The sequence below is a fragment of the Megalobrama amblycephala genome, linkage group LG3 (genome assembly GCF_018812025.1).
Source record: "Megalobrama amblycephala isolate DHTTF-2021 linkage group LG3, ASM1881202v1, whole genome shotgun sequence".
Taxonomy (NCBI): Eukaryota; Metazoa; Chordata; class Actinopteri; order Cypriniformes; family Xenocyprididae; genus Megalobrama; species Megalobrama amblycephala.
The window spans coordinates 56,510,439-56,534,065 of record NC_063046.1 but is presented as its reverse complement, the minus strand read 5'-3'; the positions used below and the strand labels follow the sequence as shown (position 1 = coordinate 56,534,065).

The following is a 23,627-nucleotide window of genomic DNA, read 5'->3' as shown; positions in this document are numbered from 1 at the left end:
ATACGTATCCCTACCCTCTAGATGTTGAAGTGCAGAATGTAAAACCAATGATACAGCATCATCCACAGATCTATTTGATCTATATGCAAATTGTAGTGGATCCGTAATGACAGGAATGCAGTTGTTAATATATGATTTCACAAGCAGTTCAAAGCACTTCATTATCACAGAAGTCAAGGCTACAGGTCTAAAGTCATTCATACAGGTGGCAGTTGTTTTCTTAGGCACAGGAATTATTATTGATTTTTTAAAACAATTCGGAACCATACAAAAAGAGAGTGACAGGTTAAAAATATCAGTAAAAACAGATGCAAGTTGACTACAACATGTCTTTAAGACACGTGGAGTAATGCCATCAGGCCCCGCAGCCTTCCCAATTTTCACAGCTTTAAAAACTTTACAAGTATCTGCAACTGAGACCTGATATGCTTGACTGCCAAGGGTACCCCCATCGGGAGATGATATGTCTGTGTATGTGTTCCCATATGAAGGTACTTTAACATGCACATCCCCGGTTGGAGATGATCCCCGCGTCAATGCCTCAGCAGAGCATTCAAAACGAGCATAAAAGTTGTTCAAATCATCTGGGAAAGAAGCAGAGCTTGTTATGGCGCCACTAGGTTTGGCCTTATAACTGGTGACCACTTGTAGGCCTTGCCAAACACGCCTAGAGTCCCCTTCAGAACAATATCGCTCTATCTTCTCCCGATGTAGTCTTTTAGCAGATTTAATTGCATTCCTTAGCTCGTATCTCGCGCTCTTGTAACGACCATCATCCCCGGATTTAAAAGCAGCTGTCCTCTCATGCAATTTCGCGCGAACATTTTTGTTTACCCACGGTTTTTCATTAGGATAAACACAAAAAGTACGTGTGGTAATACAACAGTCCACACAAAATTTAACATAATCCGTAACTGCTTCAGTGTACTCATGCAGGGTAGCCGAATCACTAAAAACTGACCAGTCAGTAGAATCGAAACAATCCTGCAACATAAGCTCACCTTCTGCAGTCCAGCGCTGTACTGTCCTCACAGTGGGTTTCTCCCTTTTTATCTCTTGCTTGTACATGGGAAGCAATAGTATAGAGGAATGATCTGATTTCCCAAAGTGCGGCCGGGGGATAGATTTATAAGCTCCCTTAATAGTTGAATAACAGTGGTCAAGAGTTTTGCTGCCTCTGGTTACACAGCTAACGTGTTGATAATATTTCGGTAGCACTGACTTCAAATTACAATGATTAAAGTCCCCGGCTACTATGGAGAGGGCTTGCGGATGCAGCCTCACACACCTGTTGACAACGTCACAGAGCTCATCCAAAGCTGCCTTGGCGTTAGCTAGGGGAGGTATATATACTGCAGTGAGTAAAACTGATGGAAATTCTCGTGGTGCATAAAACGGCCGACATTTGATGGTAAGCTGTTCAAGGACCGGTGAACAGGAATTAGAGATCACTTCCACGTTAGTGCACCAAGAGTTGTTTACCAAAAAGCACACACCTCCACCTTTCGATTTACCGGTCGTGTCCTTAGCTCGGTCCGAGCGTAATACAGAGAAACCATCCAAATGTATAGCACTGTCAGAATGATCCGATGTTAGCCATGTCTCAGTAAAACAGAACACACAGCAATTTCCCAGATCCCTCTGGACACTAACACGGCAGCGAAGCTCATCCATCTTATTGCTGATAGATTGCATATTTGCCAGCAACATGCTTGGTATTGGAGGCCGTGTAGGTCGATTCCGTAGCCTCACAAGCAATCCTCCGCGTCTTCCTCTCTTTCGCACATATCGCCTATGATTCCCAGAGCGCCAGTTTCCTGATCTTTTGTTAATATCCACAGGTATCATAGATGTTATAGACAGTTTTGGAACATTTTGTCTGATGTCCAATAAAGTCTGTCGATCATAAGTTATAGAGGAGGACATAGGCTGTATTATCAAACTAATAATTAAAGTTAAAACTAACACTAAACGTAACGTGAGAGAGGCTCGTAGCGTGTCGCCATTCATCGGCGCCATCTTGACTATACTATGTGAAAACCTTTGTGAAGACATTTGGGACATGTCTAATTATATTATATTAATTGTAGGCCCTGCCAATAGAGTACATCAAACAATTAAAAACTAACAACCAGTGTATAATTTTGACATCTGTTGAATTTTAATTGGTAACATAAATAATATTTATAATATTGATAATATTTCAGTAAAAGAATACTTCTGTAAAAGAATATAAAGTGTATTTCTTATTATTATCAATGTTAAAAACAGTTGCTTTAAAGCATTAGTTCACTTTCAAATAGAAATTAGCCCAAGCTTTACTCACCCTCAGAGATGGTTATCCTGTCTTAAAGTTAAATATCCTGATGCATCCGAGCTTTATAATGGCAGTGAACAGGGGTCACGAGTAGGAACTGAAGAAAGTGCATCCATCCATCATAAACGTGCACTCCACATGGCTCCAGGGGAAAAATAAAGGCCTCCTGAAGTGAAATGATGCATTTGTGTAAAAAAAAAATCCATATTTAACAAGTTATGAAGTAAAAATATTTAGCTTCCGCCAGACCGCCTTCCATATTCAAGTTACGAAGAAAGTGTAAACTGGCGTCGCGTCAGTTACACTTTTTCCGTAAGTTGAATAGGGAAGGTGTAGCATGTAGCGTGAGCTCCAAGAGTTTTACACTTTCTTCGTATGTTGAATATGGAAGGCGGTCTAGCGGAAGGTAGATATTTTACTTCATAACTTGTTAAATATGGATTTTTTTTATATATATACAAACGCATCGCTTCACTTCAGAAGGCCTTTATTAACCCCCTGGAGCCGTGTGGAATATGTTTATGATGGATGGAAGCACTTTCTTCAGCTCATACTCATTGGTCCTGTTCACTGCCATTATAAAGCTCGGATGAGTCAGGATATTTATTAAAGGGTTAGTTCACCCAAAAATTAAAATTCTGTCATTTATTACTTAATTTGTGAAGTATACACTGATTCATTTGTGCTCCGAATCTTCCTGAAGCAGTGTTTTGAAATCAGCCATCAATAAATAAGTCGTTATTTTGTTTTTTTTTGGCGCACCAAAAATATTCTCGTCGCTTTATAATATTAATATTGAACCACTGTACTCACATGAAGCGATTTAAATATGTTTTTAGTACCTTTATGGATCTTGAGAGAGGAAGTGTCATTGCTCCCTATGGAGGCCTCACGGAGCCATCGGATTTCAACTAAAATATCTTAATTTGTGTTCCGAAGATTAACGAAGGTCTTACGGGTGTGGAACGGCATGAGGGTGAGTAATAAATGACAGAATTTTAATTTTTGGGTGAACTAACCCTTTAATATTTCTACAATTGTGTTCATCAGAAAGAAGAAAGTCACCTAAGATGGCTCGAGGGTGAGTAAAGCGTGAGCTAATTTTCATTTAAAAGTGTACTAATCCTTTAAAAGATCAGCATGTATTTGTAGAAACAGAAATTGTAATCAACTTCAAATAAAAAACAGCAGCAGGAATATTAGGCTGTTGTCACTTTAAGAGCTAATGCATGGATCCTTGGCGAGTGTTAATTTTAGGCCCTTTGTCTTTATACAGGTCACTCTAAAGGTGATGATACACGGGGCAACTTTTTGAGCAATGTTGCTGGGCAATGTTGCCGTCAACGGGCAACCTGATGAGACACAGGGCAACTAATTAGGGCAACGGACAGTTGGCAGCAACTAATCAGAGAGGAGCAAATCTATTGCCAACTCAATAAATACTTTATTATAAACACTTGTTAGGCACTTTATTTAAACTTTTCAAATATTTTCTTCATTTTTATTAAAAATAAATGCCTTTCCAATCTGATTTGTGATAGGAAAAGGGAGAAGAGCGAGTTCGGCAAAAGGCGGATTCGAACCCGCGTCGATCGCATCAAAAGCTATTCAAATGTCAAACGCCCTACAGCCTACGCTACTGGAGACGTTAAAAAATCCCGTCTTTTTAGTATTTAACTGAAATCATTCAATAGCTTCATTACAGCATACACACATTACTTTCGGACAGCTGTTGGTATTTTAAGCAATATATGAGGTAAATTCCCTGTTTTGGGTTGACGCATGACAACTTACTAGTGTAAAAAGATAAAAGTTCACACTCCTTTTCTCCGCTCCACTGCCGCTGAGAGGCCGCCATCTTGCTTGAATTTTTTCTGAAATCTCCGAACCGGTCACGTGATCGGCTGCTAACATTCTGATTGGAGGATCTCAAAAAATTGCCCACGACCGATCTAACGTATCCAGATATGTATTTGTTGCTCATTCTCAGTGGGAAAGTGCCCAAGCAACGTTGCTCGGCAACATTGCTCAAAAAGTTGCCCCGTGTATCATCACCTTAAGGTGGGTAAGGCTAAAATCGTAATTTTAAAGGGAGGCAGGAACTGAACTTCATGCTCAGTTGATTCACATAACAACAACAGGATTGGTGCCTCTAATTTCGTAAAAAACTGGACACCAAAGTGCACCACATTCTTTTAAAAAAGTGTTAAAGCATCTGTGCCCAAGTTATTGTGTTGAAACGCTGACTCAACTTCTGTTCTGGCCACATTTCCTCTTCAGGGTCAAAATTCAGACAAGCAGATGAAACATGGGACTCATTAGGTCCTCGTTGATTCAATTACTGACCTAAAAACAACCTAAATTAATAAACCCACAAGGCTATCGTTTCAGTCTCTGTATATCCATAATCTGATACTGATTTTTTTCCGCATCCTCTGTGGACAGTTGGATCGAAAACCTTCAAGAAGAGCCAAGCCGGTTGGAAAGGAGATTTAGATTATTTCCGCAAGCTGCTTGTGGGCACAATCTGTTTTCCAGCGCGGCGGCGGTCTTCAGCGCTGTCCACATTGATTATATTCTGTGATTTTGGGGCGAAAGCCCAGTGGATGCTTATTTGGAGGCTCTGATCTCTCCAAATCTCCTCTGAACCTCTCAGCGCAGCTTGGCGGGTCACAGGAGGGCCGGGTGAACACGTCCAGAAACAAGCCGATGTCTTGGCTCTGGTTTTAATCGGATTCAAACCTGACCGATACCTGTAATCACCTGCGTATGATAAACACCTGATGGTATCCAGATACTGCCAAGACCAATTAACTGGCGTTCAGCATCAGGGTAATTAACAACCGCTGATTGGTTGCACATCACACAGCTGCATGCGAGCAAAAGGTCGGCGGATGCCAATATGACCAACCTACTGATTTCCATGCTCGGATCACATGCTCTGATTGGACGGCACTCAACAAGGCGGTGTTGTGCAAACAGTGGGTCGTCCTGGTAACGCTGTGACAGGTAAGTGAGCATGCGCTCACAGATTGAGCACAGGTGCTGTTTGTTAAAAGGCCGATGATGGCGAATCGTCTGGCAGGACTACATAACACTGCATGCGAACAGCACAGAACGATATCAGCTTATGCAAGGAAGATTGATTACGGCGAGAGAAAGACGCAGGTGCAAAAAAACCTGCCAAAACAATCAGCTCTCATTCTATTGCCCTCATAAAGGCCAGAATCCATAAAGCGATTCTCTCTGTGCAGACACACAAAAGACAAAGGGCCGCATCTGAACACACACGAGCACAATGCATGCTGGGCCAGCCATTCTCCTCGGTCCTGCTGAAACAGCATTATTGGGAACTGGATTTAAGGCAAAAGTAATTAAGCACTAATTAAATATCTGTGGTACACCTGGTAAAGAGTCTGAACAGACCATTGGCTCAATATCGGTAGTCAATGTGAAGACAGACATTATTTGTCCCTCGCTCACTGTGGAACAGCTTACATTTTTAGATTTTAATTTGCTCAGAAACACATTAAAAACGGAAGTTGACGTCAGAATGATTTGCAAATTAAACTGGCAAACAAGCATTTTAAAGGGGTTTTTGATTATCATTTCACATTTTTAAAGGTGCCCTAGAATTAAAAATTGAATTTACCTTGGCATAGTTGAATAACAAGAGTTCAGTACATGGAAATGACATACAGTGAGTCTCAAACACCATTGTTTCCTCCTTCTTATATAAATCTCATTTTATATGTTTAAAAGACCTCCGACGAACAGGCGAATCTCAACATAACACCGACTGTTAAGTAACAGTCAGGACCATTAATATGTACGCCCCCAATATTTGCATATGCCAGCTCATGTTCAAGGCATTACACAAGGGCAGGAAGTCTGGATGTGCACAGCAGAATCAACAGACTAGGTAAGCAAGCAAGGACAACAGCGAAAAATGGCAGATGGAGCAATAATAACTGACATGATCCATGATTACATTATATTTTTAGTGATATTTGTAAATTGCTAATGTACTGTTAAATGTGGTTAAAGTTACCATCGTTTATTACTGTATTCATGGAGACAAGACTGTCGTTATTTTCATTTTTTAAACACTTGCAGTCTGTATAATTCATAAACACAGCTTCTTTCTTTATAAATCTCTCCAACAGTATGTAATGTTAGCTTTAGCCCGTTAGCCACGGAGCACTATCAAACTCGTTCAGAATCAAATGTAAACATCCAAATAAATACTGTACTTACGTGATTAGACATGTTGCATGACGAACACTTTGTAAAGTGTTCGTCATGCATTTTGAGGGTTATATTAGCTGTGTGAACTTTGTTTATGCTGTTTAAGACAGTCACAAGCTCGGGGGGTGGGGAGCACGGGAATTTAAAGGGGCCGCAGCCTGAATCGGTGCATATTTAATGATGCCCCAAAATAGGCAGTTAAAAAAATGAATAAAAAAAAATCTATGGGGTATTTTGAGCTGAAACTTCACAGACACATTCAGGGGACACCTTAGACTTATATTACATCTTTTAAAAAGACGTTCTACGGCACCTTTAACTTTAGTTAGTGTGTAATGTTGCTGTTTGAGCATAAAAAAAAAAATAATAATAAAAATAATAAAAAAAAAAACATCTGCAAAGTTACGACGCTCAAAGTTCAATGCAAAGGGAGATATTTTCTTTTACAGAAATTGCTTTTTAAGGACTACAACAAATGGCTGGTAGGGACTAAAACAAGCTTCTTCCCAGGCTAGTGACATCACAAACTCTAAAATTATTTACATAAAACCTGCCCCCTGGAACACGCAACAAAGGGGGTGAGGCCATGTTGGTGTGCTTTAGAGAAGAGGAAGAGTTGTTGAGTAGAGTGTTGTTGTCATGCTGTCATTTTACGCTGGACTGCTTCACAAACGAGGGTCAGTTCAGCTGCTAGTCGATGGGTTGAATCAACTCCACAGCAACTACATGAATTTATCCACTAACCATTCAGAAACGTCCAGTTGCATTCCAAAACTGTAACTTTTTCCTGAGTCTCTCCATCAGTGTCCAACTCCGGTTGTAACAATGTAAGGCTGAACACTGTTACTGACAATCGTCATTTTGGCTGCGTGAGATTCTCCAGCTTTGTTGAGTATCTGAAGAGCGAGCTGTTAAAGCTCCACCCTCTTTTGGAAACCAGGCCGGGAGCAGCAGCTCATTTGCATTTAAAGGGACACACACAAAAACGGTGCGTTTTTGCTCACACCCAAATAGGGGCAAATTTGACAAGTTGTAATTAATGATCTGTGGGGTATTTTGAGCTGAAATTTCACAGACACATTCTGGGGACACCAGAGATGACATCTTGTGAAAAGGGGCATAACAGATTCCCCTTCAAGAAAGATTAGAAAGATTATACAATTTAAACGGAAACTGGTTATCCAAAAGACAGTATGACGAAGGTGAGCGTGTGCTTGCTTGTGTGTGCTTCAAAAACTCTACAGAAGAATTCAAGGTCAAACCTGAAATACATAATAATGCCACCATGAGCTCCAGACACCAACTGCAGTGTCCATCACTCAGGGTCAGCATGAACACAAAATCACCTTCACTGTCCTGGTGGGTTTTGTATTTGATGTGTAAAGGGAGAGACACTGGCTGTCAGTCAGACACTCACTGGTGGTCTTTCTCAATGAATACTAACACACGTCAAACTCTCTTATCAAACGCCTTCCCTACAGCAAACACATGATACCTACCACCATTCTCCACAGCAAAACGCCAAAGGGTTTCTTTCTCTCTCTCACACATTTGTCCACCAAATATCCCTACCTGACTTCAGTATTTCTCTTTTCTTTCTTTGACAAAGTGAAACTTCAATCAAACCAAGACCTGTATACAAAAGTTCAGGGTCAGTACGATTTCTTTTTAAAGAAATACGGTTATTCAGCTATTATTATTATTATTTTAAAATAAATTACAATAGAAAATAGTTATTTTAAATGAGCAATATCACACGAGTAGCCGTGCGAAATGGCTGTATATCAGCAAGGCGGCCTCATGCCATAGGTAATCACAGTGTGCTGATATAGAGCTATATCGCATGGCTACGAGTGTGATATAGCGTTTATACAACAGTTCAACAAAGTGTGTAAATAAATAAGAAACAACAATGGAGTTTCCCTTTTTCGTGCAGAAATACTTCCTTCCGCATCTGATTCTGCAACTGATTGACAGTTTAATAGTTGAGTCCAAGCCTCTGTTACTAATTTTAAAATGTTACTTTAGAACTAGCAACAAAGAAATGTTGAGTTTCTTTACTGAAGCTTATTATATCATGTAGAGTAGAGTATTATGGTATTATGATAGAGAGATGACTAAACTAGTGTATTACCTGCATCTGATATAGCATTCATTCTTTATTCAATGTCCATAATATTATATCCATTATAAAATATCAGTTTGAATGTCCACTGAGGAAAGCAATGTCTTTGTCCTTTTAAAAGATAAGGGGATTTCCCATTACAGCACTAAAACAACTTCCTTGTTTACAACCAGTCCTTTTCAATTTGCTACTGACTAACTCATAAAGACAGTCTTTGCTGCCATCTAATGGCATAATAATGTAACTTTCATTGAAGTCTATATCATGATCACTAACTGACCCATTCCCAAATACCAAATATGGCATATTACTTAACAATAATATTTAAATGAACAACAATAGCCATTATAAAAGACAATAGGAAATAAACACAAGCAAACAATTCAGTCAAACGTACAAAAGCAGAGCTCTAGTACAGGATTCAAGTTAAATATAGCCTAAATAAAAACTTATGAAATTTAATTTTCCCCTTAACCCAAATCGATTTGCTCTGGAACGAGTAATGGATGGCCTGGAGCTCACATCTCCAAAAGGGTCTAAATTGTAAAATAGGTGCTATGTTTATATATGAGTCACATATCTGAGGTCTAATTAACTACATTCTCACCTAAAAAAATCTCTTAAAACTACATTCAGTGACACAACAACAGTAAAATAGTAACGGTAAAAAAATATGATAGATTTGCCCGACCGCCATGACAGTCGCCGCAAGAGGAGTGATACAAACGGTGAAATGGTTCCATTGCTGATACTGGGGGAATATTGCACGGCTGAAAAAAGGCTCTCAGCCAATCAGATTCGAGAACTAGAATGAACTGTTGTATAAATTGTAGTAATATATCACAATATTACTGTTTTTACTGTATTTTAGAATAAATAAATGCAGCCTTGATAAGCAGAAGAGACTTATTTCAAAACCATTAAAATATCTCACCAACCCCAAAATTTTGAAAGGATGAGTATAATGCAGTAGATTTCCCCAGGTATTTCCAGGTAAACTTCTTCCCAGGCTAGTGACATCACAAACCCTAAAATTATTTACATAAAATCTGCCCCCTGGAACACGCAACAAAGGGGGTGAGGCCATGTTGGTGTGCTTTAGAGAAGAGGAAGAGTTGTTGAGTAGAGTGTTGTTGTCATGCTGTCATTTTACGCTGGACTGCTTCACAAACGAGGGTCAGTTCAGCTGCTAGTCGATGGGTTGAATCAACTCCACAGCAACTACATGAATTTATCCACTAACCATTCAGAAACGTCCAGTTGCATTCCAAAACTGTAACTTTTTCCTGAGTCTCTCCATCAGTGTCCAACTCCGGTTGTAACAATGTAAGGCTGAACACTGTTACTGACAATCGTCATTTTGGCTGCGTGAGATTCTCCAGCTTTGTTGAGTATCTGAAGAGCGAGGTAAACTGTATATCACCTTGCTCTGTGATTACAAGCTCCACCCTTTTCTCCCTCTCCATTAATGAGTTCATTCATCTAGTCTTCCTCCAGTATCTGGTCCTCTCTTCATCAAGCCTTTCCATGCGACCACAGAATGACAGATTTAATATGCGCTGAGGTGCATTTGTCACTGATAATATTATTATAAACAGCCGATGTGTCTCTCTCGAATAAACACACGTGAACGTGCTCTGACAGTGACAAATAAACGCTACCTCAAACGTCCTCTGGATAACTCAGATTAAATTACACATGTGAGACTGTGAGGATTCAAGCCATCAGACGAGTTGTTCTGTTTTCGTTGTGTTAATTGACAATTTGATATTCAAGATGCAAAGCTGAATTTTCAGCATCATTACTGCAGTCTTCAGTGTCACATGATCCTTCACAATTCATTCTAAAATGCTGATTTAGTGCTCAAAAAAACATTTCTTATTATTATCAATGTTGAAAACAGTTGTGCTGCTTCATATTTGTGGGGAAATCATGGTACTTTTTTTGTTTTCAAGATTATTTGATGAAAAGAAAGTTCAAAAGAACAGCATTTATGTAAAATAAATATATTTTATAGCATTATAAATGTCTTTACTGTCACTTTTGATCAATTTAATGTACAATCTTACTGAATCCAATCTTGTAAATGTGCAAAAAGCTGACATAAAACAGTCCTTGATTCCTCTAGCTTTAGTCTGCAACAATTAAACTCAATTCACTGAACAGTGAAGCTAGTGCGGCTTTCATTTATCAGTAAAGACGGACACTGGCATAAGGAAAAGCTAACAAAGTAAATACCACAGCTCATGTGCAGGTATTCCTGCAGGTAGATGGATGCGACACTTCGGTCTCATAACTACAGATACAGAAGAGCGAATCTATCATGGCCAAACACTATCATTAGCTATCTGGCAACTTACTCATTTTGACAAAGTGCAGCGCTTACATAGTTTATCACAGAGCTCACAGTAACCAAAGTCATCACACAAACTTTCACACACACATGCACATACGGCAGATAGGAATGGATGAGTTCAAATGAAGGAGAGACTTTTAACTGCAGGAAAAAGAAGGGAATAAATCAGTTATTTATGCTGCCATTCCCACTGAGCTGCAAGGAAGAAAACTTTGGGTTACGTGATCTCTGGAAAAAAAAAATCATTAGATGCAAACATGTTAATGTTAAACAGATACATACTGTATGGGACGCACTCATACTGGACCTCCAGGTATTTGTATGTTCCAGGGCAGGGATCAGGAAACGCATCCGGTCCGGCCACAACAGCGCACTGTGTCCGGTTATTACACCTGAAAACATACAAACAGATGGAACAAAGATCATTAGTGGCGTCAGTACTATTGCTCATACTTAGGTTTAGGGGGTTAATGACATTTCTAACCTTTAGAATTGCACTTTGGCACATACTGTAACTCATCATCCTACACTGTTTGAGGGGGGGAAAAAATCTGACTTTGGAGGGAATGAGCCACAAAACCAGAATATAGACTTGAGGATGGAATCTCTGGACCAGTAACTATCCAGAACCATTCACAGTATCCATCAACCACCCAGAAGTATGCTAAAAATGTTAATGAACATTATTTTGCAAGTCACAGAACAAGCATTTTCTTTCAAAATTGAGTTAAAACTACAATATGGCACTTAAAGTGATAGTTCACCCAAAAATGAAAATTCTGTCATCATTTACTCACCCTCAAGTTTTTCGATGGTTTTTCGATCTTGATGAATTTCTTTCTTCTGAACACAAAAGCAGATATTTTGAAGAATATGGGTAATTAAACATTGATGGGCACCAATGACTTTTATTTTTTGTATTTTTTTTCTTCAATACTATGGAAGTCTATGGGGCAATCAATTGTTTGGTTACCCATATTCTTCAAGATATCGTCTTTTGTGCTCAGCAGAAGAAAGAAATTTGTATTTACTTCTTAATAAATATCTTGGTTTTAGTGCACACTATTCATAATCTTTCATCAGAATATACTGTAATAACTTTATAATGCAAGACACTGACATTCAGCTTCATGGTGCTAACTTTATGCAGTGTTTCCCACACATTGATTTATTTGTGGCGGCCCACCACAGTATCCACGTTGGCCGCCACAGATAGCCACCACCCCCTGCCATCAGCTCCAGCATCTCACACACATGGGCGTGTCTTTAGCACTATATTTAGCAACTTTCAGATCCCTTTAGCGCCTTTCTCCATGAATGGTACATAGTGGTACATAGGTACAAAGGTATATAGACAAATCTTGCGACTTTTTTGGATAAACCCTAGCTTTCATTAAGTTGGAAGATGTCGCCAGTACTGCCCCGCATGTGCAAGGTCTGACTGTTTAGTATGTTTTTTAAGCCATTTGTTTTATGAGGACACAGGAAGTGTCCTCATAAACCACATATGCCAGAACACACACAGAGAGAGAGAGAGAGAGAGAGAGAGAAATGTGTTGGAAGAAAGAAAATAATGCAAATTTGGAACGACATGAGTGTGTACTTATGAAAAAAGAACTTAATTGTATTGAATGTGCACTTGCAATGTACTACAAATATTAAGTATTTATTAAAAAAAAAAAAAAAAGGATGCACTTACATAATAATATTAATTAAATTAAAGGCCACTGAGGTGCACTTAAAGAATACACTTTAATGACTGTTTTTAACACACTTAAGTACACTTTTAAAGTGCCTTTTGTAATAATGTCAAATGTAAAACTTTTAAAATATTTTAAAAAATTGTTTTTATATAATCTTTTGTCATGCTTTAAAGTAGTACACTTATTTACGATGTGTTGACTTACATAGTAAAGCTCAGGGTAAAGTACTTGATTGTAATTTTAACTGCAGTGTGTTATTCACCTTTGCATCTTTAGTAAATTTTCAAATTCATCATTACAAATGTGTGATTACAAATATATTTAGATACATGACACACTGTACAAGTTAAACATATAATATTACATATAAAGATGTGCTTAAGTCATATTTAAGAGGGACAAAAAGTGCTTTAAATTTCAGCTAATTGCATTTAATATAAATTATATCACATTTTCATTTAATTGCAATTAACATGCAATTAAGCATTAGTAAACATTACAATTTATAATTTTTAATTACAACATTATAAAAAATTCACACTAAAGTATATATATATATATATATATATATATATATATATATATATATATATATATATATATATATATATATATATATATATATATATATATATATATATATATATATATATATATATAAGTGTATTATTTCCATAATCTTTTATGTCTTTTAAGTGTACTTCTGTTTGCACAAGGGTGAGTAAATGACAGTATATGACTATGATTTGTTTTTGTTTTTTTGGTAAATTAATTTTGGCAATTATTCCAAGTTTGTTTGGGACAGGTTTCTTTGTTTATGTCGTGTAAATAACTAAACCATAGCTATGTATATATTGCGGCATTAAGAGTGCAGCAAAATCTGTACTGGATGACACATTTATACGGTGAAACATTTTACCGTATCATAGATTATCTGTTATGATCCAACCTACATTATTTTCTGCTGAATATTCAGTCTTCCTCAAAAATATGCCACATTACAGATTCAAATCGAGTTTTAAAAGAATCATGGCGATCATTTAAAGATGAAATCTTCCATGAGGCTCAATGTCAGAATAATGTCAGCAGATCAGTGTGTGATGAAAGTCGAACACCTGAGACACTCGTGGCTGATTGAACAGTTAGCATGTGGCTAATGAGGGGGAACAAATGCTTTTTGAGTGGTGGGGTGTGTATGTGACAAGACCTTGAATGTGTATTTCAGTGCAAAGCATATCAGAGTCTGTGGATCAGTGTGTATGTGAAACTGTGACTAATATTTAGAGGACAAAAGCACCCATGTGCAAAATCAGACTGAACGTATTTATTGCCATTTCATTATGCAAATACACATTTACTTAGCTATCCAAATGAGGAATCCCAACATACCTTTTAAAGCTGATTATAACTTAACAGGGATACTTTCTGCACTGTTGGAATTAAAATTTGTAACAATAACCGTCATAAATGTGCAATATAATGATACAAGTATGCAAAAACATATCACATACATTTTTTTTTTTAATAGAAGTCTCTTATAGTGACCAAGGCTGCATTTGTTTGATCAAAAATACAGTAAAAACAGTAATATTGTGAAATATTATTACAATTTATTTGAAAGAATAGCATTTATTTGAAAAATTAACAAAAATAATGTTAATTTAAAATTATTTTGTTAATTGAAATAAAGCTGAAATAAAATAAAATATAAATATTAGTTGAAAAAAAATAATAATTGTTGCTTTGGAAACTAACTGAAATAAATAAGTTTTAGTACTAAAAATACTAGACTGAAATTGAAGTGGAAAATAAATTAAAGCTAAATAGAAATATAAAAACAAACATAAAAAATTAAAATAAAAAAAAATACTAAATCTTAAACTTAAAATAAAAACTGAAAACAAGCTAATCCAAAATCCAGCTTTATTTATGATATTTATTTATTTCCATTTATTTAATTATTTGGTAACACATATCTGGAATATTCATCACATTAAAAATATGATAAACACTAACACAATGACTTCTGCTGTAAAAAAAAAAAAAAAAGAAAGTACAGTTTCATGGCCGGTACATGTTGTCAGTTCACCCAATTCAATGTCATTTCCTGAAATGATTACAGAAAGCTACTAATGTATTTTTCATTATTTCCAGGAAAAAAAATGTAATCAAAAAGTTAAAATATAGTGAGTTATGGAGAGAATTTTTAATAACGGCAGTTGAATCGCATTACGAGGAAGGATTGTGCAATAAGAAAATACACATCTCAACTCATCATGCTGAAATTTTGAAATTCAATATGGATAAATTATTCATCAGAGTTTAAGAGGATCGAAGCAAATCTGCTCAGAATTCATCCACTCTCAGAGAATTTGCCAACACAACAAGCATCCGCTCTGTCCGACACAAGCAAACGCTACCTGTTTACGTGGCCGGGCCGGGTCAGGTGAGGTCGAGCTCAGAATTTAATCAGGTTTCAGCACGGGATCGAGAGGATTTGTTTTAGATTAGAGTAAATTATGCAGCACAATGAGGATTACACTGCAAATCCCGGATTCCAGACCTCTGATTCCGCACGGACAACTGCATTTCTCTGCCGCTGATGGGATATTTTCCAAACCGATGCTCAGGAGAGCACACAGCCATGTGAAGCCCAAACGCAAACATCTCCAAGACGAAAACGTGCAGGTTGAGGAAATTAGAATGACACAAATCAATGCAAGGATGCTGCAGTATTGATTAAAGCCACAAACGGTCCTACATCTAGTTATGTGTCGACAAACATCCTAATTATCAAACCACCGTCAACTCTTTACCTCTAACTAACTGCTTTCCACTCCTGAAAACACACAGTCTGTGTGGTGGACTGGTTTTCAAAAGACACCAATCAATAAATCGGTACAGATTTGGAAAGGGAATAGTAATGCTCTGCTTTAGCTTTGTCCTCTATTGACTGAGTCACTCAGACAAAACTACGAATAGATATCCAATTTACCTTTAAGAACACCTGGACATAGGGTCTAAAATAAACACCGCCAAATGAGGGTAAAATTGTCTTTGGCGATTCAATAAAATTGAGTCACATGCCAGCTAGCTGATGACTTTATTAGGAATGGCAACAGTATGGTTTAAATCAAATTCTACAAGTGAAAATATAGGACTAAATGATGCAGTTTTGTTATTGTTAAAATATAGGCCTAACCAAAATGATAGTAAAGCTATTAAAAATAATTACAGTAAAGCTATTCAAAATTTTTAACTGAAAAAAGTTTAAATAAAATAAAATATAAATATACAGTAAGATTTACATTTATTCATTTAGCAGATGCTTTTATCCGTCATTCAGAACAAGCTAGATGAAAAACTTTGAATGAAAATTTGAAATGTTGCATTGGCAACTAAACTAAACAAATAAGTTTAAAGGGAAAGTTCACCCCAATATGAAGATTATACCATAATTTACTCACCCTCAAGCCATCCTAGGTGTATATGACTATCTTCTTTCAGCCAAACACAATAGGAGTAATATTAAAAAAAAAATCCTGGGTCTTCCAAGCTTTATTATGGGAGTAAATGGTACCAGAAAAGCACATTCGTCCATCATAAAAATCATTCTGAAGCGAAGCGAGGTGATTGGTTTTTGTAAGAAATATATCCATATTTAAACCTTTATAAACTATAATCACTGGCTTCCGGTAACAAACCAAAAAAAAAAAAAAAAAAAAAAAAATGAATGCGAGTAAACGATGACAGAATTTTCATTTTTGGATGAACTATACCTTTAAGATGAAAACTTAGCACGCTGGAAAATGTACAAGCAGGTTGATTAATTACTTGTTTTAATATTATTATTATTATTATTTTTTGTGAAATATTCCCTACATCAAAAAAATGATAAACACAACAACCTCTGCTGTAGAAAAACTCCCTTAATAACTCCCTTAATATACTTTTTATTAAGTGCAGTTGCAGGGCTAGTACATGTTCTCAGTTTACCAAATTTAATTAAATTTTTCTGAATTGATTAAATAAATCTATTATGTTTTTTTTTGTTGTTTTTTTTTTTTTCTCCTTTGTATATAATCATTGTTTCCAAGAAATTGCACTGGTTTTAGTTTTCTCTGCAGGCACACAAAAACAATCCGTTCAATAATCGACATTCAAAAAGCAAACAATCAAGTCAAATAGCTGCTAGTGCTGCTATCACAGGTCCGTCAGCAGGCTGACATTTAAATAAGGGCCAGTTAGTGTTTTCATCTGCCAGACGGCCCGTCCGCTCTGCGCCGGCTCGCGCATAGCTGCTGGCTATAACAGCAAGCTTGATAATGTTTAGGAAAAATATGAGTGTTGATATGTCAGCTGCCTCGATTGTTGACGTTAAGAGCAGTTTATTCATGTCGGAGTAGAAATCCACTGCTTGTAATTTTTCAATTTGAGACAGAGGACAGACGGAACAGACACATTACAAGACAAATATACAAGTGTGTTTGTGTGTGCGTGTGTGTGTTCTGGCCTTTTGCTAGAAAACCACTATAATTTCAGTTCCCAATGCTCTCATGAGACAGGGAGAGAAAAAAAGTGAGGATATTGATGTTTGTGTGGGTTTGTGAACAAAACAAAAGATCCAAATAACACCCTACTGTTGAACCGCAATGCTTAAACCTATAAGCCTAAGCCCTAAATAAACACAATTACCCCATGGTCCTACCCCCTATGAGAAAAAACATTTCTCTCATTAAATTTTATTGCAAATATTATTTTACTGCATGAACTTTTATACAGATTAACTAGCACTACTACTAGTACTTAATACACTTTAAAAGAATACACTTAAAGGGGTACTTCACCCCTGGAAAGATGAATGTGTATTTAAAATTGCTCATTTATGTAGTAGAAATGTGAAATTATTTTTTAGACTGAGAAAAGGCAGAAAATGTATTTTTGACTAATGTGGATGAAAGACAACAACTCCCAGAATGCACTTGTTTTGCTGCCCTTGCGAGGCCACGCCCAAACCACGCCTATCGGTTACAGGCGGCATTACCAGGAAAATTCAAACAACTAGGCTTGCTTTGTTACATATTAATTCTATAAATCGTGAGTTAGTTCATACATTTACAGCGAAATGGTGCTAAATTGCTTTGTACCTGGATGTACACCCAAAACCAGGAAAGGGAAAGTAAGTTTCCATCATTTTCCGATTAAGTTAAAGATTTGGAGCGATGTAAACAGTGGCTACGGGCCATTAAACACCCGAAGTTTGGAGATGACACCGTTATAGAAAACCTAAAAAAAATGCAGAATATGTAGTCTCCATTTCAAGCACGAGGACTATGAACCAAATATCCTTGCAATGAAGAGAACCATTCTGAAGGACACCGCGATACCATCGATATTCACTTTCCCAGACGACGAACAGCCTGGGCATCTGCTACTAAGCGTATTCGCCTAGAGGTAAGACTCGCTGATACTAGACTGATAACACAGTAGCCTATATGTAGTGTTGTAGGTAGCAGTAAAACTGCAAACTTAGCAAAGTAACGTTAGATAGACAATTACATATAAGTTGCATATAAGTTGACTGTTATCAAAGTAAAGCCACTGTTCTGTAAAACTGAGTTAGTCTATTTATCTATTTATGCTAATGTTACCACAAAAGCCTGTTGCTGTATTGGTTGGTATTGGAGATGACTGCAGAGACCGATAAATTTGCGAGATGAACCACTGATGTAGTGCAGACAAAATAAAGTTAATTACTGTAAGCTTATAATTGACACCCACTTTTGATAAAATCTTTGATCTATGTCCGTGAGTAACCTCAAACGCGCATATGTATGGGTGTGGTGAAAAAATGCGGAACTACCTGCTATTACTGGCTGTAGTTTTAAGCCTCTGGCCAAAAAAAAGCCTCAGATGACGAAAAATTAGGATTTTTGCGTCATCGGAGGCTTTTTTACAGAATACAAATGCATAAATCTCTCATCTCGGGCTGATATGAAGGGGGAAAGAACAGTAATTCGAAAATACTAGTGGTATTCTACTAATACAAAGCTTAATGCTAAATCCTGAAGTAACCCTTTAAGGGTGTACTCACACTAGGCACAGTTGTCTTGTACCGAGCCCGAGCGCGATTGACCCTCCCCACTCCTCCGCTGGCCCGCACTCACATTGCTCTTAACGTTCCAGGCCGGAGCACGCTTACGTCATATACGACGCAACTTTTTTTATGGAAGAAAACAGGAAGAAACGCATTTTCGCTAAGATACTGCCTAATATATTTAGCATTTATGCTGCGCAGCAATTTTCACTTGATTGTGCTGCACGTGCTTGAGCCCAACCGAACCGTACTCTGGCCCACCTCTTTTAAGCAGGTTAGGGACGGCTAAATGAACTGCGCCCGGGGCATGGAAAGGAGCGATCACGCTTGTCAAATGAACTGGGCTTTGGGCACAGTTCAGAGAGCATAGTGTGAGTACACCCTTAGGGGCCATTCACACAGAACACGTCTTTGCGTCTAAAAACGCAAGTGGTTTTAAAAAAAGCGCAGCATAGAACACGAGAGTCTCGAGACGCGCCTTTGAGACGTGATGCAATAACGACAATAACGGAAATAATACAAATAGGCAAACTGCAGAATTTACAGATACAAGTTTTGACATGGAAAAAAAGAAAATAAGATAATAATGAGCGCCTCCTCCGCCATGTTGCCATTATATAAAACAGTTGTCATGCCAACTCGCAACGCTTGCCCCGCCTCCAAGTTCTTCTGATTGGTCCACTGTTTTGGAACTGACATTGATGAGCTGCGCTGCGTGTAAAAGTTGAAATTCTTTTAACTTGACACAGCGTCTTAAAAACGCGGCGCTCATGTGTGAGGCGCTGCAAAAGACGCGAGACGCGAGCGTAACGGACATGCACGTCCGTCAAGCGCGTTTACATAGAAAAACAATGGGAAAGTAGTGCATTGGAATAGAAAAACGCGTTCTGTGTGAACGGCCCCTAAGTGTGAAATGAGTATAACAGTTTTAGACACTTACTTGCATGCTAATTGCAATTAAATTAAAATATATTATAGTTTAAATGTATATTAAATGCAATTCGCTTTTTTGACCCAATTAAGTAGGACTTAAGTATGGAAGATTGATTACGCCACTGAAGAAAAAATACAAAAGGTAATTGACTTTTTATCTCACAATTCTGACTTTTCTTCTAGTAATTGCGAGTTTACATCTTGCAATTCTGACTTTTTTTCTCAGAATTGTCTGATATAAACTCGCAATTGCGAGTTATAAAGTCAGAATTGTGATATAAACTCACAATTGCAAGTTATAAAATCAGAATTATGAGATATAAACTTGCAATTCTGAGAAAAAAAGTATTTTTTCCTCAGAATTGGACTTTATAACTTGCAATTGTGAGTTTATATCTCACAATTCTGAGAAAAGAAGTCAGTTCTGACTTTATAACACGCATTTGCAACTTTATATCGCACAACTCTGAGAAAAAAGTGTGAGATTGAAAAAAATTGCAATTATCCTTTTTTTTTTATTCCGTTGCGGAATCAAGCTTCCATACTTAAGCACATCTTTATATAATTTCATAGCTTGTCTTTGAAAAAAGTGTACTGCCAAATGTACTGACAAGCATTTATGGTAAACTAAAATATATGTTAATGTATTTCTATTGAAACTTTTTTTAACACTGGTGTAATGAAGTTGCTACTTAGCGCATTTCAAATATAACTTTAAGTGCAATGTCGAACAACACACTACAGTTAAAATAATAATTACATTAAAATATATTGACATGCTTTAGTATGTTAGTCAACACATCAAAATAAGTGTACATTTTTGATTATGAAAACAATGATTTAAAATGTACTTTAAAGTATACACAAATCCGCCGCGAACTCTATGGGCGCCGCCATCTTGCCTGCCGCCATTACTGCGTGCCTGCGAAGTGTGACGGTGTGACACTTGCCGGCCGGTGCCCTCTAATGACATTTCAATTAAAGCGCAACCTGCTCATTAAAGAAAATGTCTGGTGAAAGGGAACATGGGTAGATGATGTCAGGCAGTGGCCAAAACTTACAGATAAAGGTAATTTATTGACAACATAATGTAATAATGTAAAAATGTAATGTAATGTAATTAAGAAGTGTATTAATTGATGACAACAATAAAACCGAACGCTGTCATTACTAGCTGTGTTGCTAATATGTTCACAAGCTTAAGTTTCAAATAATTATTAGGCCATCCTTAAAAATATTCTTTTTTGCCATAACCCGACCGACCCTGTCAATTTAGGACCGACCAAATTAATTATTTTTTCCCCTTTTAGTCCGACCGACTTGCCGATTGTAATTGCATTAAGACCCACGGATTTTTTTTTACTCTTCAAACAGCTAATACAAATGCAATAAAATGTGAGACACACGCAATTGACGCTTTTCACACGCTCTCACGCCACACATCCATTTTCTCACGCACAGAAAAATCGCGAAGTAAAGAGGACACAGAGACCGACAGACTAGACAGAGCAGGTTACTTATGATAGAAAAAAATCTCAGCTCTCAGATTCTGTCAATTTTATTACGAAATTCAAACAATAAATACCGTTTTGGTGCTTGTAAATGTGACATGCTAGAAATACAGATTAAAAAATATTACAACATCAAACGACGTATAATGTTATGTTCTTGTAAACATGTTTTTCAAAATGGATTTATGTATTCACACTGTCTGAGGTAAATCTCTCAGAAATGACCGAACGCTGTCAGCTAGCAGCCCCTCACACAGAACCTGTTTTGGCTGATATGTGTACTGTATTACATCTTTATTATATTTTACTTATATCATTAAATAAAGTTGTTATTATAATAAAAAATGCATTATATTTAAATTGTTATTTTTAAATAATACTGCCAGCTGATAGGGCTCTCTGTATGTTTACAGCATTAAGTCAGGTGAGTTGTTTTTTTCTTGAGAAAAATGAATGCCTACCTTGTGTAGCCTAGCTAATATTTATCCAAATGAGTCAATATTAAATCAAATCACAATAATAATTAAATGATAATAATTGAATAAAAATAATAAAAAAGTGTAGCTTACCAGAAATTGTAGCCTACCATGTAAACATTGTAACATCATGTCACTAAACCTAATAAAATTCAGCTTAGTTACTAAAATGTTTTGACAATCACAATACACTTATTGTGATGCAATAAAATTTTTTTTTTTTTTTTACATTTTTTACGACCTACCGACCATTTTTTTTATTTTTTTGGCTGTTACGGCAAACCAAAATATTTTTAAGGATGGCCTTAGCCACGACCAGTTGTAGCAATAAAATACATGTTCTTACAGGTATTGAAGATTATTTTATTAATCATCTGGCATGCGATGAGCCATCTCGGTTATGTGTTTCATCCACTTTTGACGCACATCTTGGTCCTCCGCTCGACCAGGAACTCTGTGCAATCCGTATGGCCGTAAACATGGGCAGTCAATGTGCAACAAAGCTTCGTGGATTACACAAACGGTTTTATTCCAGGCCTGTAGTTTTGTGCTGTTGTTAGAACAACCAACCACACAACACGCTCTGCCCGGCATCACTGGACAGCATACGTACTAAAAAAAACTATATAGCTAACATCTGCTACAGCCTACGGGACCAACACGCTACTTCTGCTACTTCCTTAGCAGCAAGGCACGCAGTTAATGGCGGCGCTGCTTTACTTCCGTGTTTCGCCGGATTTGTCTATAACTTTTTATTTTGACATTATTTCAAAGTGGTCTTTTGGAAAGTGTACTTAAGTGCATTAAGAATCAAATCACAAACATGTACTCTCTTTAAGTGCACTTAAGTGGACTTTTATTTCATTAATGTTATATTATCTGCAAAATATACTTTTTTATATGGTTTGAAGTACACTACAAGTACACATTGAATACCATTAAGTGCACTTCTTCTTAACAAGGGTATCCTTACACAATAATGCCTACACCGTAACTCCAAAACCTAAAACCTTCACTATATGGAACCTAAAGAAATTAAGCAGTACTGTAATACTGTAAAACCTACATAATAATCCCAAAACAATAACCCTACAATCTTAATCCAACACAATACACCCTAAAACACTGTGTTTGTTGTCTTTATCTACTTTCATTCATCATATTTCCCTGCTGAGTGACTGATCACCATCTCCTGCCTTCCAACCGTCTGACTGCCAAACACCTCCAAACCTCAGCCAAAGACACACACATACACGACGGCGAGATCTTGCGTGTCTGCATATGTATATATGTGCACTTTAGTGTGTAATATAACTCTGGCCATGGTAGACTAGACTCCTGCTGCGATATGCTCCAAAAATAATAAAGCAAGCTTCTGTTTTGCAAACACACACCTACACACACACACAAATAAATAGACACAGTGTTGCATAAAATGAAAACATATTACAAGACCATTTCTCTTAAAATGATAGTAATGCTCAAACACCAACCAACAATTTGCACAACATTACAGCATTTTGTGTAACATATTTGTTTCCAGATATCATTTCGACAAGTCCAAACATTTCGAGAATGCTTATTTGTGTTCTGCACTGGGCAGGAGCGAAATTCACCAACCTCTCTTTATTTCGAGGCACACAGTGTTGAAACGATGCTGTGCTGTGAGGCAGCATTTGTGGGTGTGTGTGTGTGTGTGTGTTTTCTCTCTGGGCGCTTGGCAAAATGAACCTTGTGGGCTTTAGGGGTTCTTTAATTCATTCTCTGTGTGGCGCTGGTCCAGTCCTGAGGGTCTGGATGATAAACATGCACATTTATTGGTGCTGTCTGTGAGAGACACACACAGATGGACAAATATAGA

General features: G+C 37.2%; 1 protein-coding gene across 15 annotated transcripts in view; it reads right to left on the bottom strand.

The window, feature by feature from the left end:
- Positions 1-23,627, bottom strand: part of LOC125265745 (adhesion G protein-coupled receptor L3-like) — a 391,922-nt gene that overhangs the window by 173,194 nt on the left and 195,101 nt on the right. For 8 of the 15 annotated variants that reach the window (XM_048186153.1, XM_048186154.1, XM_048186155.1 and 5 more), the window contains exon 5: positions 11,329-11,438. In XM_048186153.1, coding sequence (XP_048042110.1) covers positions 11,329-11,438 — 110 coding nt within the window. Of the gene's footprint in view, positions 1-1,001; positions 2,017-11,328; positions 11,439-23,627 lie in introns of those variants that run through there. The other 7 variants (XM_048186146.1, XM_048186148.1, XM_048186147.1 and 4 more) reach the window with 1 other exon arrangement.